The sequence below is a fragment of the Lissotriton helveticus genome, chromosome 2_1, assembly GCF_964261635.1.
Source record: "Lissotriton helveticus chromosome 2_1, aLisHel1.1, whole genome shotgun sequence".
NCBI lineage: Eukaryota > Metazoa > Chordata > Amphibia > Caudata > Salamandridae > Lissotriton > Lissotriton helveticus.
In genome coordinates, this window is record NC_136059.1 from 48,735,643 (window position 1) to 48,748,211 (window position 12,569).

The window sequence follows — 12,569 nt, forward strand, 5'->3', positions numbered from 1 at the left end:
GACAAAATCCTAAACTTACTACCATTTTGGTATTCACAGAATGCACTTACTACTTTTGGCATTCACAGAATGAACTTACTGCTTTTGGTATTCACAGAAGTTAGGATTTTGTCTTAAGACAGACTTAAGCCAAAATCCTAACTTAAGTCTGTCTGAAGTCTGTCTTCAGTTTGTTTTAAGACAAACTTAAGACAAAATCCTAACTTCTGTGAATACCAAAAGTAGTAAGTTCATTCTGTGAATGCCAAAAGTAGTAAGTGGATTCTGTGAATACCAAAATAGTAGTAAGTTTAGGATTGAGTCTTAAGTTCATTCTGTGAATTGAGCCCGTCATGATCAGTCCTTTACATATTGCTGTCATTCATTGCCTGTTGCTGGAAGGAAATCTGTCCTTGCAATCACTACACCAAACTTCCCAGCAGTTAAAGCTTTCTTCATTTTGAAGCACTCACTGGTGAGCTTCTTTTGCAGTTTTCTGGTTTCTCTGGATTGCTGTTTGTTGGAGTCCGGCTTTTGGTTTGCTGGTGCCCCTTTATCCGGCAAGTGTGCGGAGCAAGAACGGTTCAACCGCTGACACCACTTTCAGGCGTTCATCATTTTGAATGATTTGCTGCTTTAGAAGATAGTACCTCATTTGTTTTTTTGTCATTCTTCAGAAAGACACCACCACAAATTCACCACAAACAAGGTTTTATTTATTTGCATCTGGTCTCTGCTTACTGCCACCTGGTGCATTGGTGAGCTCTTGGCCAGAGTCTTGCTATACTACTTACTCCTCCTCCACCGTCACCTCCCTGGCTGTCGTGTCTCTATTTTGTACTCCTCCTATTGACCTACGTGGAGCTGAGTTCCAGGCACCTGAAGAAGGAAAAGGCAAAGCTCATGAGGTGGTGGACGTGGCTGCTATTTCGTCCTCCAAAGACTTGAACCCGCTGCTGCCAACTTCGTTGCCTGACATCACGATATTTCGCAGCTTGGGTAGCTCAGCAAAGGGGAAGTAGTCTTGACCTAAAAGAAAACATCATATGTAGAAAAAAGAAAACAAAATAGTACTGTTGTCTCCTAGTGGAGAGCAATGTATCGTTATATACCCTGAAGAGGTATTTTTAGCAATACGCAAAATAATATTGGTTAAAATATATGTGTAACGTGCAGACTTACATGAATAAAATGTGTTTTAAAAATGTGCCAAATGTAATAACTAGCCACACTTACACGTACTAGGCCTCAAAACCATTTAAAGCAGCATTGGTGACAAAGTAGTTTGATTAAAATGTGCTGATACACCATCAAATGTTGAATTTATTACCTTTTCATGATCATGTTCTTTTATTGACTAAATGTTTCACATAGCTCTGTGAAATGTTTCTTCTGATACAAAAAAGAAGTTGAAATGCCTGAATTTATTATTTAGTAGAATTATGAATAATATTCACAAAGAATGCAGCACATAAACTGGACCTGACCTCTTTTACCATACTTGTTTTATTCTCAAAGGATGAAGATGCTTCAATTTTCACATTGTGCATTGTTAGCTAACATATCATTTGCTTCATTAGAAGATTTGAAATGTGGCCCCAATGTGGGAAAGGATATTTAGAATGAAGAAGCCTCATCTGTAGTTTAGACTAAAACAACAAAGCTGCACACTGTACGCAATTGTACTCGCTTGAGAAGAAGAGGAGGGAACCTGTTCCCAGGTCTAACCCTGAAAGACGATTGGGTGAAAGGAGGAGAAGATGCAGTGTTAGACCTAACAGCCCTAGGGTGGTCTTTTCCCAAATTTTTTACCTTTGCGCCACCATCTTTTTGTTGGACCTAGGCCTCTGGGCGCCTTACCACTGCCAAACAGTGTTGAGGTGCAGGTGCTCTCTCCTAATAACATGGCTGCCACAGGCCCCTGCTACCGCGGGGTGGCCATTGAACACACACGCACCAGTAGTTAGGAGCAGGCTGGGACATACTGCTACTGTATCTTTGCCGTCCTGCCTTTTTGTCCCATCGACAGACATGTAGAAGCTCCTGGAACCTTCAAGCCCAGGGAGGAGTTATGCTTTGCCGCCTTTCAGGAGGGTCACCTGACCTAGGGGTATAAGAGGAAAGGAGGGAAACCTAACTAGTCAGTTGGGGCACCACTGGACCTGGGGGAACCTCTGCCGAAGTATAGGCGGTTGGGCCTAGGGAGGAACCTACACTACTGAGACAGACTGAGCTTAGGCCCTGCTGTACCCAAGATAGCTGAGGGGCTCTGGCAGCCTGCTGACTTTGCCCAGTGAGGGGGAAACCCTGGGGACCAACTCCAGTGTGCTGCAGGGAACCATCCTGCCTCTTATGCCTGCCAACTCAACCCCCATGTTTCCCCCCAAGAACCTGCAACTAAGACCTGCTAACAACTAGCGCTGTGAACCTGAGACCTGCCGTCCTCTTCAAGCGCTGAGGACCCTGTGAGCGCTGCTGCTACTGGGGGATCACCAGGTAAAGCGCTGTGACCACCAAGCGCTACATTGATGATACTGTGCCCCCTGTGCGCTGTGACTGCCAAGCGCTATCCTGAAGGAACTGTGCCCCTTAACCCCTTGCCTGCGGGGCTATTTCCCCTGCAGTGCTGGGAGGCGGAGAGCGCACAGCGCCCCGGTGCTCATGACGTGCTCAGCTCGTCATGAGCCACGGTGGCTGTGTGCTCATAATGAGCTGAGCTCGTCGCGGCCACACCCATTTCTTCAGAACGTTCAGCACAGCGGGGGAATTAGCCCCGCGTGCGAGTGTTCCGACCGTTATGACAAACTCAGCTCGTCATGGGCATGGGAGGGGTTAAGCGATTTAGGAGTGGACTCTGCTACTTGTTGCCAGCACTGATTTCCCCCCCCCCCCCCTGAGCCTGCTCGTGTGGCAACCCAAGCGCTGAGTGAGTAATAGCATTGTGGGCCCCCAATCACCGCCGCAGCCCTGGTACCTGTGATCTAGCGCTGTGCTTGTGAGAGCGCTATCTGCTGAAAATCACCACCGCGGCCCCCTGCGCTGTGGATGTCCGAAACGCTGTAGGCTCAAAAATCACCGCCGCGGCCCCCTGCGCTGTTGGAGGATAAGCGCTGAGACCGATATCGCTGCCGCGGCCCCTGAAGGGAGGGGAGGGCCGCTGCGGGGTGGTGAAGGCCGTGTTGGGCCTGAAGGTCGTGACGAGAGCATTTTGCCTAGGAACCGGGGGGCGCCGACCGAGTCACCAGCTGCGCCCTCGGGAAGCTGAGCTCCGATTGGCTCCTGGGCCCAGCATCAGGGAAGACGCCCGGAACCCGCCCGGCCGAGGAGGAAGAAGCTCCGGGTCTGCCGGATCGGCTTCCCCTGCAGTGGGGAAGCCTACTGTCTGCTGCAATGCCTGCCCTCCTCAGGAAAAGGCCCGAGAGGAGTACCGAGGGAGCTAACGGGGGAGGGGCCCGCGCGGACCAACCAGCATACGGATTGCCCTGCTCTCTCGGTTAGACTGGACTGGGGAAGTAGAGGGATGCTGGGGGGCCTTAGACCCAGTTGCGTTGATGCCCAAGGAGTGTCTACCGCAGGAACGGCTGCCCCAGGTCACCATGGGGTGACCCGCCTTCGGCTGTGAGGTGTCACATAAGCCGAATTCCTTCATTAAAAGAGCGCTATCTCGGGTGACGCTCAGGACCCAAACAAATACCTCTGCTGAGCCATTGCCTGAGACCGGTTCTTTTCCCCTGCTGCCGGGCCCCTCTGGAACAGCTGGGAGCTGGGGCCTAAATGGAGTATAGAACTGCCCTGAACTTAGCTGAGTACGGGTATTAACCATATACCACAAGAGATAAGTTGTTGATGACCGTGCTTACAGGAAATCTTGCCTTTATTAGATGAGAACCTAATAAATGATGTGCATCTTACCTTGATGTCAAATGTTTTGATGCTGTATTCATGCCCCCAATGTGTTACCTTATTGCGGAAGTGCAGAGGGGACGTTACCTGTACTAATGCTTGCTTATGTGAAATGTTGCCTATGATGTCCCTACGTAGCAGGATTGTTACCTTTATTGAATTGATGCCTAAGAGGTGTTGCCTACCTTAGCTTAGTGCCTGCGAAGTGTTACCTGCCTGAACTACAATTAGATAAAGAGTCTTGGTTTATAAAACAACCTGGTGTGGTGTCATTCTATTGCGTGTGAGTTACTGTCTCAGTGTGAGTGTGTGCTGCACCACTGCTTTACACATTGCCTTCGGATGCCTTCCTGCCTCACGCCAAACTACCATGTCGGAATTGGTGACCCCAGTTCTAACATGCAGCATTAACTGCAACATAAATTTTTGATAGTTTACAATAGTACAGGTTCTTAGAGTGGGTTAACGCCACACTGAATGTCTTTTCCATGCCCTTTCCCGATTCTCCTGCCATCCTACTACCCTCACTATGGATTGCAGTTGCTACCGCTCGTGTACATTTTCTGTTCCTTTTTCCCTAGTGCTTTGAGTTGCTATTGAGTTTCATGAACACCTCTTTATGGAAAGTTCTGCTTTGATTGATTATTGACTTTTGGATATTTTGAGCTTTATGCTGCTTGATCTCACGCTCTTTCGAATTTGAACTTTTACGTTTCCTACTGACACCTTTCATCCCATTCTTAAAATAGGGATTTTCTTCCTTTATGGAACATACTGCATTGTATTTTAATTGAATTAACCATTTTTTTAAAATCAATTCTGTAAAAGATTGACTATTTGTTAAACTGGTGTGAATAAACTTATGATTCTGAATAAACATAATTTACTTAACCTTAAAGAATAAAACCTTCAAAAACATTTATATAACTCTCATTATAGTCTAAACTTTAGATAGAATTTGTGAATACAATTTATGTAATTGAGGGCCAGATGTAAGACGCATTTTACTGGTCGCAAATGGCCCATCGGACTGTTCACGACCAAAAAAATGCATTTTCCTGTGTACCAACCCTATTTTGCGAGTCGGTATCCTATTACCGACTCCCAAAATAGGGTTTGCAAGTCACTTTTAGGAAGGGGCATGTAAAGGGTGTCCCTTCCTAATAGCTAAGTATGGGCGAAATTTGCGAGTTCGCGTCCGCGAATTCGTGCGAAATGGCAAATAAATCCGCGAGTTTGTGAATCTTCCCGCAAACTCGCAGATTTTTGTGCCATTTGCACAAATATGTGACCACGTGTGCCTGTAACTTTGCCAGCGCGCCAAAAGGCGCAGGGGTCCCTTGAGTGAGCTGGCCATTATAGTGGGGACGGGCAGGAAGACGTTTCATACCGCTAGTGTGTGGTGGACGGGGGCCAAACGGGCGAGGCTTTCATGCGAGTTCACATGCATCTTGTTTATAAAGGGTCAGAGACCGAGCAGAGCAGCAGATGAGGAGAAAGCAGCCTCCTGGTCACAGGAGCTACACAGGGATGGCGCTCGGGAAACTCATGGATGCAAAAATACATTTGGCACAGGACCCCAGAATTCTTCAGATGTCCAAGATAGCTCTGCTGCGCATGTTGGTACAAAGCCATTCTGATCCTGCTCAGTAGGTTCAGGCGCATGCAGCTGCAGCTGCACAATGTCCCATCTCATACTAAACTGCCCCGTACAGACATATGCTCCACGCCTGGTACATGCGCATACCGGTGCCAGGGGGGACACATGTTTATTGGTGCTGTGTAGCAAGTTATGACTTTACATTTTGACTGCACCAGACGGTGGTACCACCTACACGGATCAAGAGCATCCAGGCACCAGACTTCATGGTGCAAGAGCATAATGGTGCTGTCCGGTACGGGTATATATGTACTGGGGGCAAGAGGGCACTTAGCATAATGTGTGCTCACACCCAGAGGGCTCCCAGGCAATTGAGCACGAATGATTTTCCACTGAGAGGGCTCAGGGGCAGTTCAGCAGCACAGGGGCTCACACCCACTGGGCCCCGGGGCAGTTCAGTAGCGCGTGGGCTCACAACCCCTGGGCAGCTCAGCAGCGCGGGGGCTCACACCCACAGGGCTCCCGGGCAGTTTAGCAGCCCTCTGGTTCATCACTGCCACCCTCTGGTTCACCACTGCCACCCTCTGGTTCACCACTGCCACCCTCTGGTTCACCACTGCCACCCTCTGGTTCATCACTGTCACCCTCTGGTTCATCACTGCCACCCTCTGGTTCATCACAGCACCCTCTGGTTCACCACTGCCACCCTCTGGTTCACCACTGCCACCCTCTGGTTCATCACTGCCACCCTATGGTTCATCACTGCCACCCTCTGGTTCATCTCAGCACCCTCTGGTTCACCACTGCCACCCTCTGGTTCACCACTGCCACCCTCTGGTTCACCACTGCCACCCTCAGGCTCACCACTGCCACCCTCTGGTTCACCACTGCCACCCTCTGGTTCATCACTGCCACCCTCTGGTTCATCGCAGCACCCTCTGGTTCACCACTGCCACCCTCTGGTTCACCACTGCCACCCTCTAGTTCATCACTGCCACCCTCTGGTTCACCACTGCCACCCTCTGGTTCACCCCTGCCACCATCTGGTTCATCACAGCACGCTCTGGTTTACCACTGTCACCCTCTGGTTCACCACTGTCACCCTCTGAGTCATCACTGCCACCCTCTGGTTCACCACCGCCACCCTCTGGTTCACCACTGCCACCCTCTGGTTCATCACTGCCACCCTCTGGTTCATCACTGCCACCCTCTGGTTCACCACTGCCACCCTCTGGTTCATCACCGCACCCTCTGGTTCACCACTGCCACCCTCTGGTTCACCCCTGCCACCATCTGGTTCATCACTTCCACCCTCTGGTTCATCACTGCGACCCTCTGGTTCACCACTGCCACCCTCTGGTTCATCACTGTCACCCTCTGGTTCATCACTGCCACCCTCTGGTTCATCTCAGCACCCTCTGGTTCACCACTGCCACCCTCTGGTTCACCACTGCCACCCTCTGGTTCACCACTGCCACCCTCAGGTTCACCACTGCCACCCTCTGGTTCACCACTACCACCCTCTGGTTCACCACTACCACCCTCTGGTTCATCACTGCCACCCTCTGGTTCATCACTGCCACCCTCTGGTTCACCACTGCCACCCTCTGGTTCACCACTGCCACCCTCTGGTTCACCCCTGCCACCATCTGGTTCATCACTTCCACCCTCTGGTTCATCACTGCCACCCTCTGGTTCACCACTGCCACCCCCTGGTTCATCACTGTAACCCTCTGGTTCATCACTGCCACTCTCTGGTTCATCTCAGCACCCTCTGGTTCACCACTGCCACCCTCTGGTTCACCACTGCCACCCTCAGGTTCACCACTGCCACCCTCTGGTTCATCACTGCCACCCTCTGGTTCACCACTGCCACCCTCTGGTTCATCACTGCCACCCTCTGGTTCACCACTGCCACCCTCTGGTTCACCACTGCCACCCTCTGGTTCATCACTGCCACCCTCTGGTTCATCACTGCCACCCTCTGGTTCATCACAGCACCCTCTGGTTCACCACTGCCACGCTCTGGTTCACCACTGCCACCCTCTGGTTCATCACTGCCACCCTCTGGTTCACAACTGCACCTTCTGCTTCATCACAGCACCCTCTGGTTCATCACTGCCACCCTCTGGTTCACCACTGCCACCCCCTGGTTCATCACTGTAACCCTCTGGTTCATCACTGCCACTCTCTGGTTCATCTCAGCACCCTCTGGTTCACCACTGCCACCCTCTGGTTCACCACTGCCACCCTCAGGTTCACCACTGCCACCCTCTGGTTCATCACTGCCACCCTCTGGTTCACCACTGCCACCCTCTGGTTCACCACTGCCACCCTCTGGTTCACCACTGCCACCCTCTGGTTCATCACTGCCACCCTCTGGTTCATCACTGCCACCCTCTGGTTCATCACAGCACCCTCTGGTTCACCACTGCCACGCTCTGGTTCACCACTGCCACCCTCTGGTTCACCACTGCCACCCTCTGGTTCATCACTGCTACCCTCTGGTTCACAACTGCACCTTCTGCTTCATCACAGCACCCTCTGGTTCACCACTGTAGATTATGGGGAGAAAGCACACCTGCCCAGCCTCAACCGGGGGCTGGTTAATGTGTTACTGAATTTGAGCTTTAAGTCCGGCACCTGCTTCCTTATTTGTAAGTGCTTCCTGTTGTGGTTTCATTTTTGTGACAGCCTGGAGCATTGTGCCATACTTTTAACCCTGCTTCAAGGGTCAGAGCAGGGTCAGAGAATAGTTGCAAGTAGGCAGCAACTCTGGAGGCGCCGCTCAGGAAGCACTGACAGGGTTACAGGAGGTGCCCAAGTTGAAGTTAATTTCTTTGTAACCATTTTGTAAATGGTTACAAAGAAATTAGCTTCTACTTGGGCACCTGCTGTAACCCTGTAAGTGCTTCATGTACTTCAGTTTTTGAAAACCAGTCCCGCACGCGATTTCGCGGATTTTTCTGCAATTTCGCGAGATTCGCTGGCCGCGAAATTGCAGAAAATCTGCAAATTCCGCGAACGGAATGGATTTTACACCCATGCCTACTAATAGCGAGTCGCACTGGTATGTAGGAATGTTCTGCAACCGGCAATGCAGTTGCAAAACATTCACAGAGGGCCACCAATTTCAAATTGGTGGTAAGCTACTCGCAAATAGGAAGTGGTCCCCAAGTACCCCTTCCCCTTTGTGAATGGGGGCACCAACTTTTTTCAGGGCAGACATTGGTTCCAAGGACCACTGCAATCTGTGAAAAACAGGAAAAGAAAACTTTTCATTTTTATTTTTGAAATGCATCGCGTTTTCCTTTGAGGAAAATGGGCTGCATTTAAAAAAAAAGAAAAAAACAGCTTTAATTAAAAAACATACACACACATGGTGGTTGGCTGACCCCAGCACGCCACTATCCCTGAAAGTGCCGGCCATTCCGAATGGTTTGCAAATTGGGACCTTCCATGTGAGCATTAATGAGGCAGGCCCACTGCGAGCCATTTGGGAATCACAAACAGTGTCTGAGACACTGTTGTGCATCAGGTTTTGCAACTTGCTAAAAGTCACAATTTGCATGTCACAAAACCTGACAGTAGTACATGTGTCCCAATATGTTCCGGATCTTCTCAACTTCAGCGGCCACGGTCCGTTGACCGGTTCGGTGCAGTTCAGTGGGTATCAGCCCTGTGTGTGATAGTAAACCAAGTTTATTTAAACTGATTCCTGCTCTAGCAAACCTAAGAGGAAGATTTATCATCAATTGATGCAGAGCAACAAAGCAAGACAACTTGCTGCTCTATGTCAAATGGAGAGGGCAGGACTGGGCCGTATCTATCAAGTTATTGTGCATTCCTGCTCACACACTATGCTGACGCACCAAATGCTGCCTAGTGCCAACGCAGACACTAAACCCAAGATATTTGTCCAATGCAAGCCCCCAATGAATATTGATAATAAACAATTCTAATCACGCAAGTCATAGAGATTATTATATGGCTGGCTGTATCTGCCTAAGAATCCTTTTATGGATTGTGAAAAAGTCATCCTGTTTGCCCTGTTCACCCCCATTGTTAGACTGATACTGGGGGTAACTGACTCTGACTGTACCCTGGGCTCTTCTAACGAGACCCAGGGCCAGTGCTCTGATTAAAAAGGCAAATGGTAACTAGGTGTAATTATAATTGGCAATGACAACCTTCCGGTAAGTAAGTCCCTAGTATATGGTAGGGTATGTAGGTTTAGAGGTCCAGCAGCTTTGAGGTATTAAGTGTACACTGCTGTGCGGCTGTCATTTTAAAATTCAGCCCTGCATTGCAATCTGCTTTTAAACTGAAATTATATGCAAATTCGACTTTGGATTTAAAGTTACTTCTTTAGTATGAAACTACCTTATTTGTACATACACCAAACCCCTAAGGTCTACCCTAGGTGTCCCAAGGGTAAGGCACCATAAAAATAAGCAGTGTCCTTTTAAAATATGTTTTATATGCCCTGGTGAGGGAAAAACGACCAATTTCGTTTTCCCCCCATTTAAGCCTTTAGCTCCATAGGCTAACATGGAAATTCTTTAATAAAGTATAACTATTGATAGGAGTGAGCTAAAATAATATTTCAAGGACCTGAGAGATAACTACAACAACTTGCCACTGTTGAATTTATCATAACATGTACAGAAAATAAGTTATAAAACGTTCTGTCCTGTGAGCCAAAATACAGCTTTTTAGCAACCACTCTTCATTGGTCAGCTTTTAACAGGCTTAGCCAAACTGCTTTGATGAGGTGATAAGGGGCCTGTATAGAGATAGAGGTTCTCTGGTTGGGGGAAATCTGCAGTTGCAGAGAAAAGGTTAGAAAGGCGGTTGGGTAATCAAAGCCCCCTCTAAAGAGAGCAAGACAATAAGAATGCAACCTAGGCCTGCCCCCACGTCCTGTGCCCCCAGCTAGATGGGACCCCCGTGAATTGAAAATGCAGAGGGTTTGGAATGGGGAGTGTCAAGGGAAATGAGCCACACCAGTAGCTTGGCTTAGCCAGGTCTTGACTCCGCAGAGAAAGATTCTCCATTTTGAATTTTAGAGTGTAGTGCTCTGTGGGACAAGAATCTGCCACACTTTGGAGGCAGCTGTCATGCTGTTGGGGGGCAATCTGCACCCCAATGGACAGTGGAGCACCCCTACCTGTCGTCTCTGGATAAATATGTGAGAGCTGCACAGCAACTCAGATCTACTGCCTGAAACTACAAGAAGGAGTGCCCCTGCTGCAGCCCTGACCTGCACCAGCAGTACTGTAATTGGAAAGACTATGCCTACTGCACACTAAGGAACAACAGCCCTAAGGATTTTGTTTAGCTTCCAAAATGAGAAGTAGTGGACTTCAGGAGGGCAACAGGTTAAAAGAGCTACACCTGCATCATCTCCAGAAAAATCACCCAGCAGACGGCCTTCACATGGACTTCACAGTGCTTGGGCAGGTGCATTGTGAGAAATGTAGTCTCAACTTCTGAGAGGCAACTCAGAGACTCTGGAACCTTGGATATTGTTTGTGGACAATTTGAGCCCCCATAAGGATCTTCAGGAAGCACGTCCTGAAGTTTGGCGAATTTTTGAGAAAAAGCTCCTTAGGTTGACTGACCCGAAATGAAGAGTCAAGCTGAGCATCTTGCACTGTGACCCGGCCTGGATTTCAGGTTTGTTCTGGTGAAAGCTCCGTAGCTCAAGACTTTCAGGCATTGACCAGGGGCTCCAACGGAACCAAGCAAATGAAGCCATTGTGAATCCAACCTGCTGGGGAGGCCTGATCGACATCACGAGAAAATCCTACAGAAATGTTTCTAAGTGTAAAGAAAAATTTTGACCGAGGCCTCCCACTTAGTGTATCCAACCAGGGATCCAAACTTTGACTTTGACCCGGTCAAGCGTGACAAAATATCCCAATTCTGTGCTATGGGTTTGTAGTCAGTAGACAGGGTTTATTCCTTAAAAATTCATATCTATGAGTCCCTTCATTGGATTTTTGTCATTTTGGTGTTTATTTTAAACATACAAACATTTCCTATTTTTATAAATTAGCGTTTATTTTAATTTAATTTTGTTTATTTATTTGGCGGTTTTATAAAGCATAGCTGCCAAAGGGCTTCCCAGCACTGGCAGTGAGAGATGGTAGCGATGGTACAAATTGGGTAATCATCATGGAAACAACCATGTGATTAGTTTTTCCTGAAGCTGAGTTCTTCTTCCAGCAACCTCAGTTCTCTGGTCATGGAATTCCACAACTTCGGGGCCAAGCATGAAAAAGACTTACCTCCCCATCTTGATCTCTTGATCCCCAGCATCTTTAAGAGGCGGTCTTGGGATGCCCTGGGGTACCTCTTTGGTACATATGGTGAAATGAGTTCTCTGATTATAGCTGGACCCTGCCATTCATTGCTTTATTAGCCAGGAAGAGGGATTTAAATGTAATCCTGGCTTCAATGGGCAGCCAGTGAAGCTGTTTCAGGGAGGTCTTTACTGAGTCTTGTCATTTTTAAGAGTCGCCTGGCCGCCGCATTTTGCACCACCTGCAGCCTGTGAATAACATATGTTTGTGAACCCAGATCCAGGGAGTGCCGTAGTAAAGACATGAAACTATGAAGGCCTGGATCACCGTTCTTCGTGCCTGATCTGGGATAAGTCCTATGATCTTACGGATCATTTGGAGTATACCACAGGAAGTTGCTGTGAGTTTTTTTAGTTTGGATTTCTTTAAAAAGTGTGTTATCCAGCCACATTCCCAGATTCTTTATTGAGGGTTCGGGGATAGGAGGTATTCCCCAATCTTCTGGCCAGCTAATAATAGTGCTGGGCCTGTGATTATTTCCGCGAATCATAAGCTCAGTTTTGTCAGCATTTAATTTTAGACTACAATTGACCATCCAATTAGCCACTTATTCCAAACAGGGTACCAATTTGAGGTGATTTGAGTTCTGCCCCTCAGCCACCAATGCCACCAGCTGTGTGTCATCCGCATAGGATGACATAGCTGCACACTATCAACAGCCCAATCTCCTGAACGATTTTTGCCAATGGGGGCATATATATGTTAAACAATGAGGGGCT

The 12,569-nt window shown here is 48.5% G+C and overlaps 1 protein-coding gene across 4 annotated transcripts in view; it reads right to left on the reverse strand.

Annotated features, from left to right (window-relative positions):
- Nucleotides 1–680: 680 nt before the first annotated feature.
- FAM221B (family with sequence similarity 221 member B) overlaps nucleotides 681–12,569 on the reverse strand; it is a 139,721-nt gene continuing 127,832 nt past the window's right edge. For 2 of the 4 annotated variants that reach the window (XM_078677174.1, XM_078677172.1), the window contains one exon: nucleotides 681–1,008. In XM_078677174.1, the coding sequence (XP_078533300.1) occupies nucleotides 881–1,008 (128 nt within the window). In that variant the 3' untranslated portion in view covers nucleotides 681–880. The remainder of the gene's footprint in view (nucleotides 1,009–12,569) is intronic. The other 2 variants (XR_013607231.1, XR_013607230.1) reach the window with 2 other exon arrangements.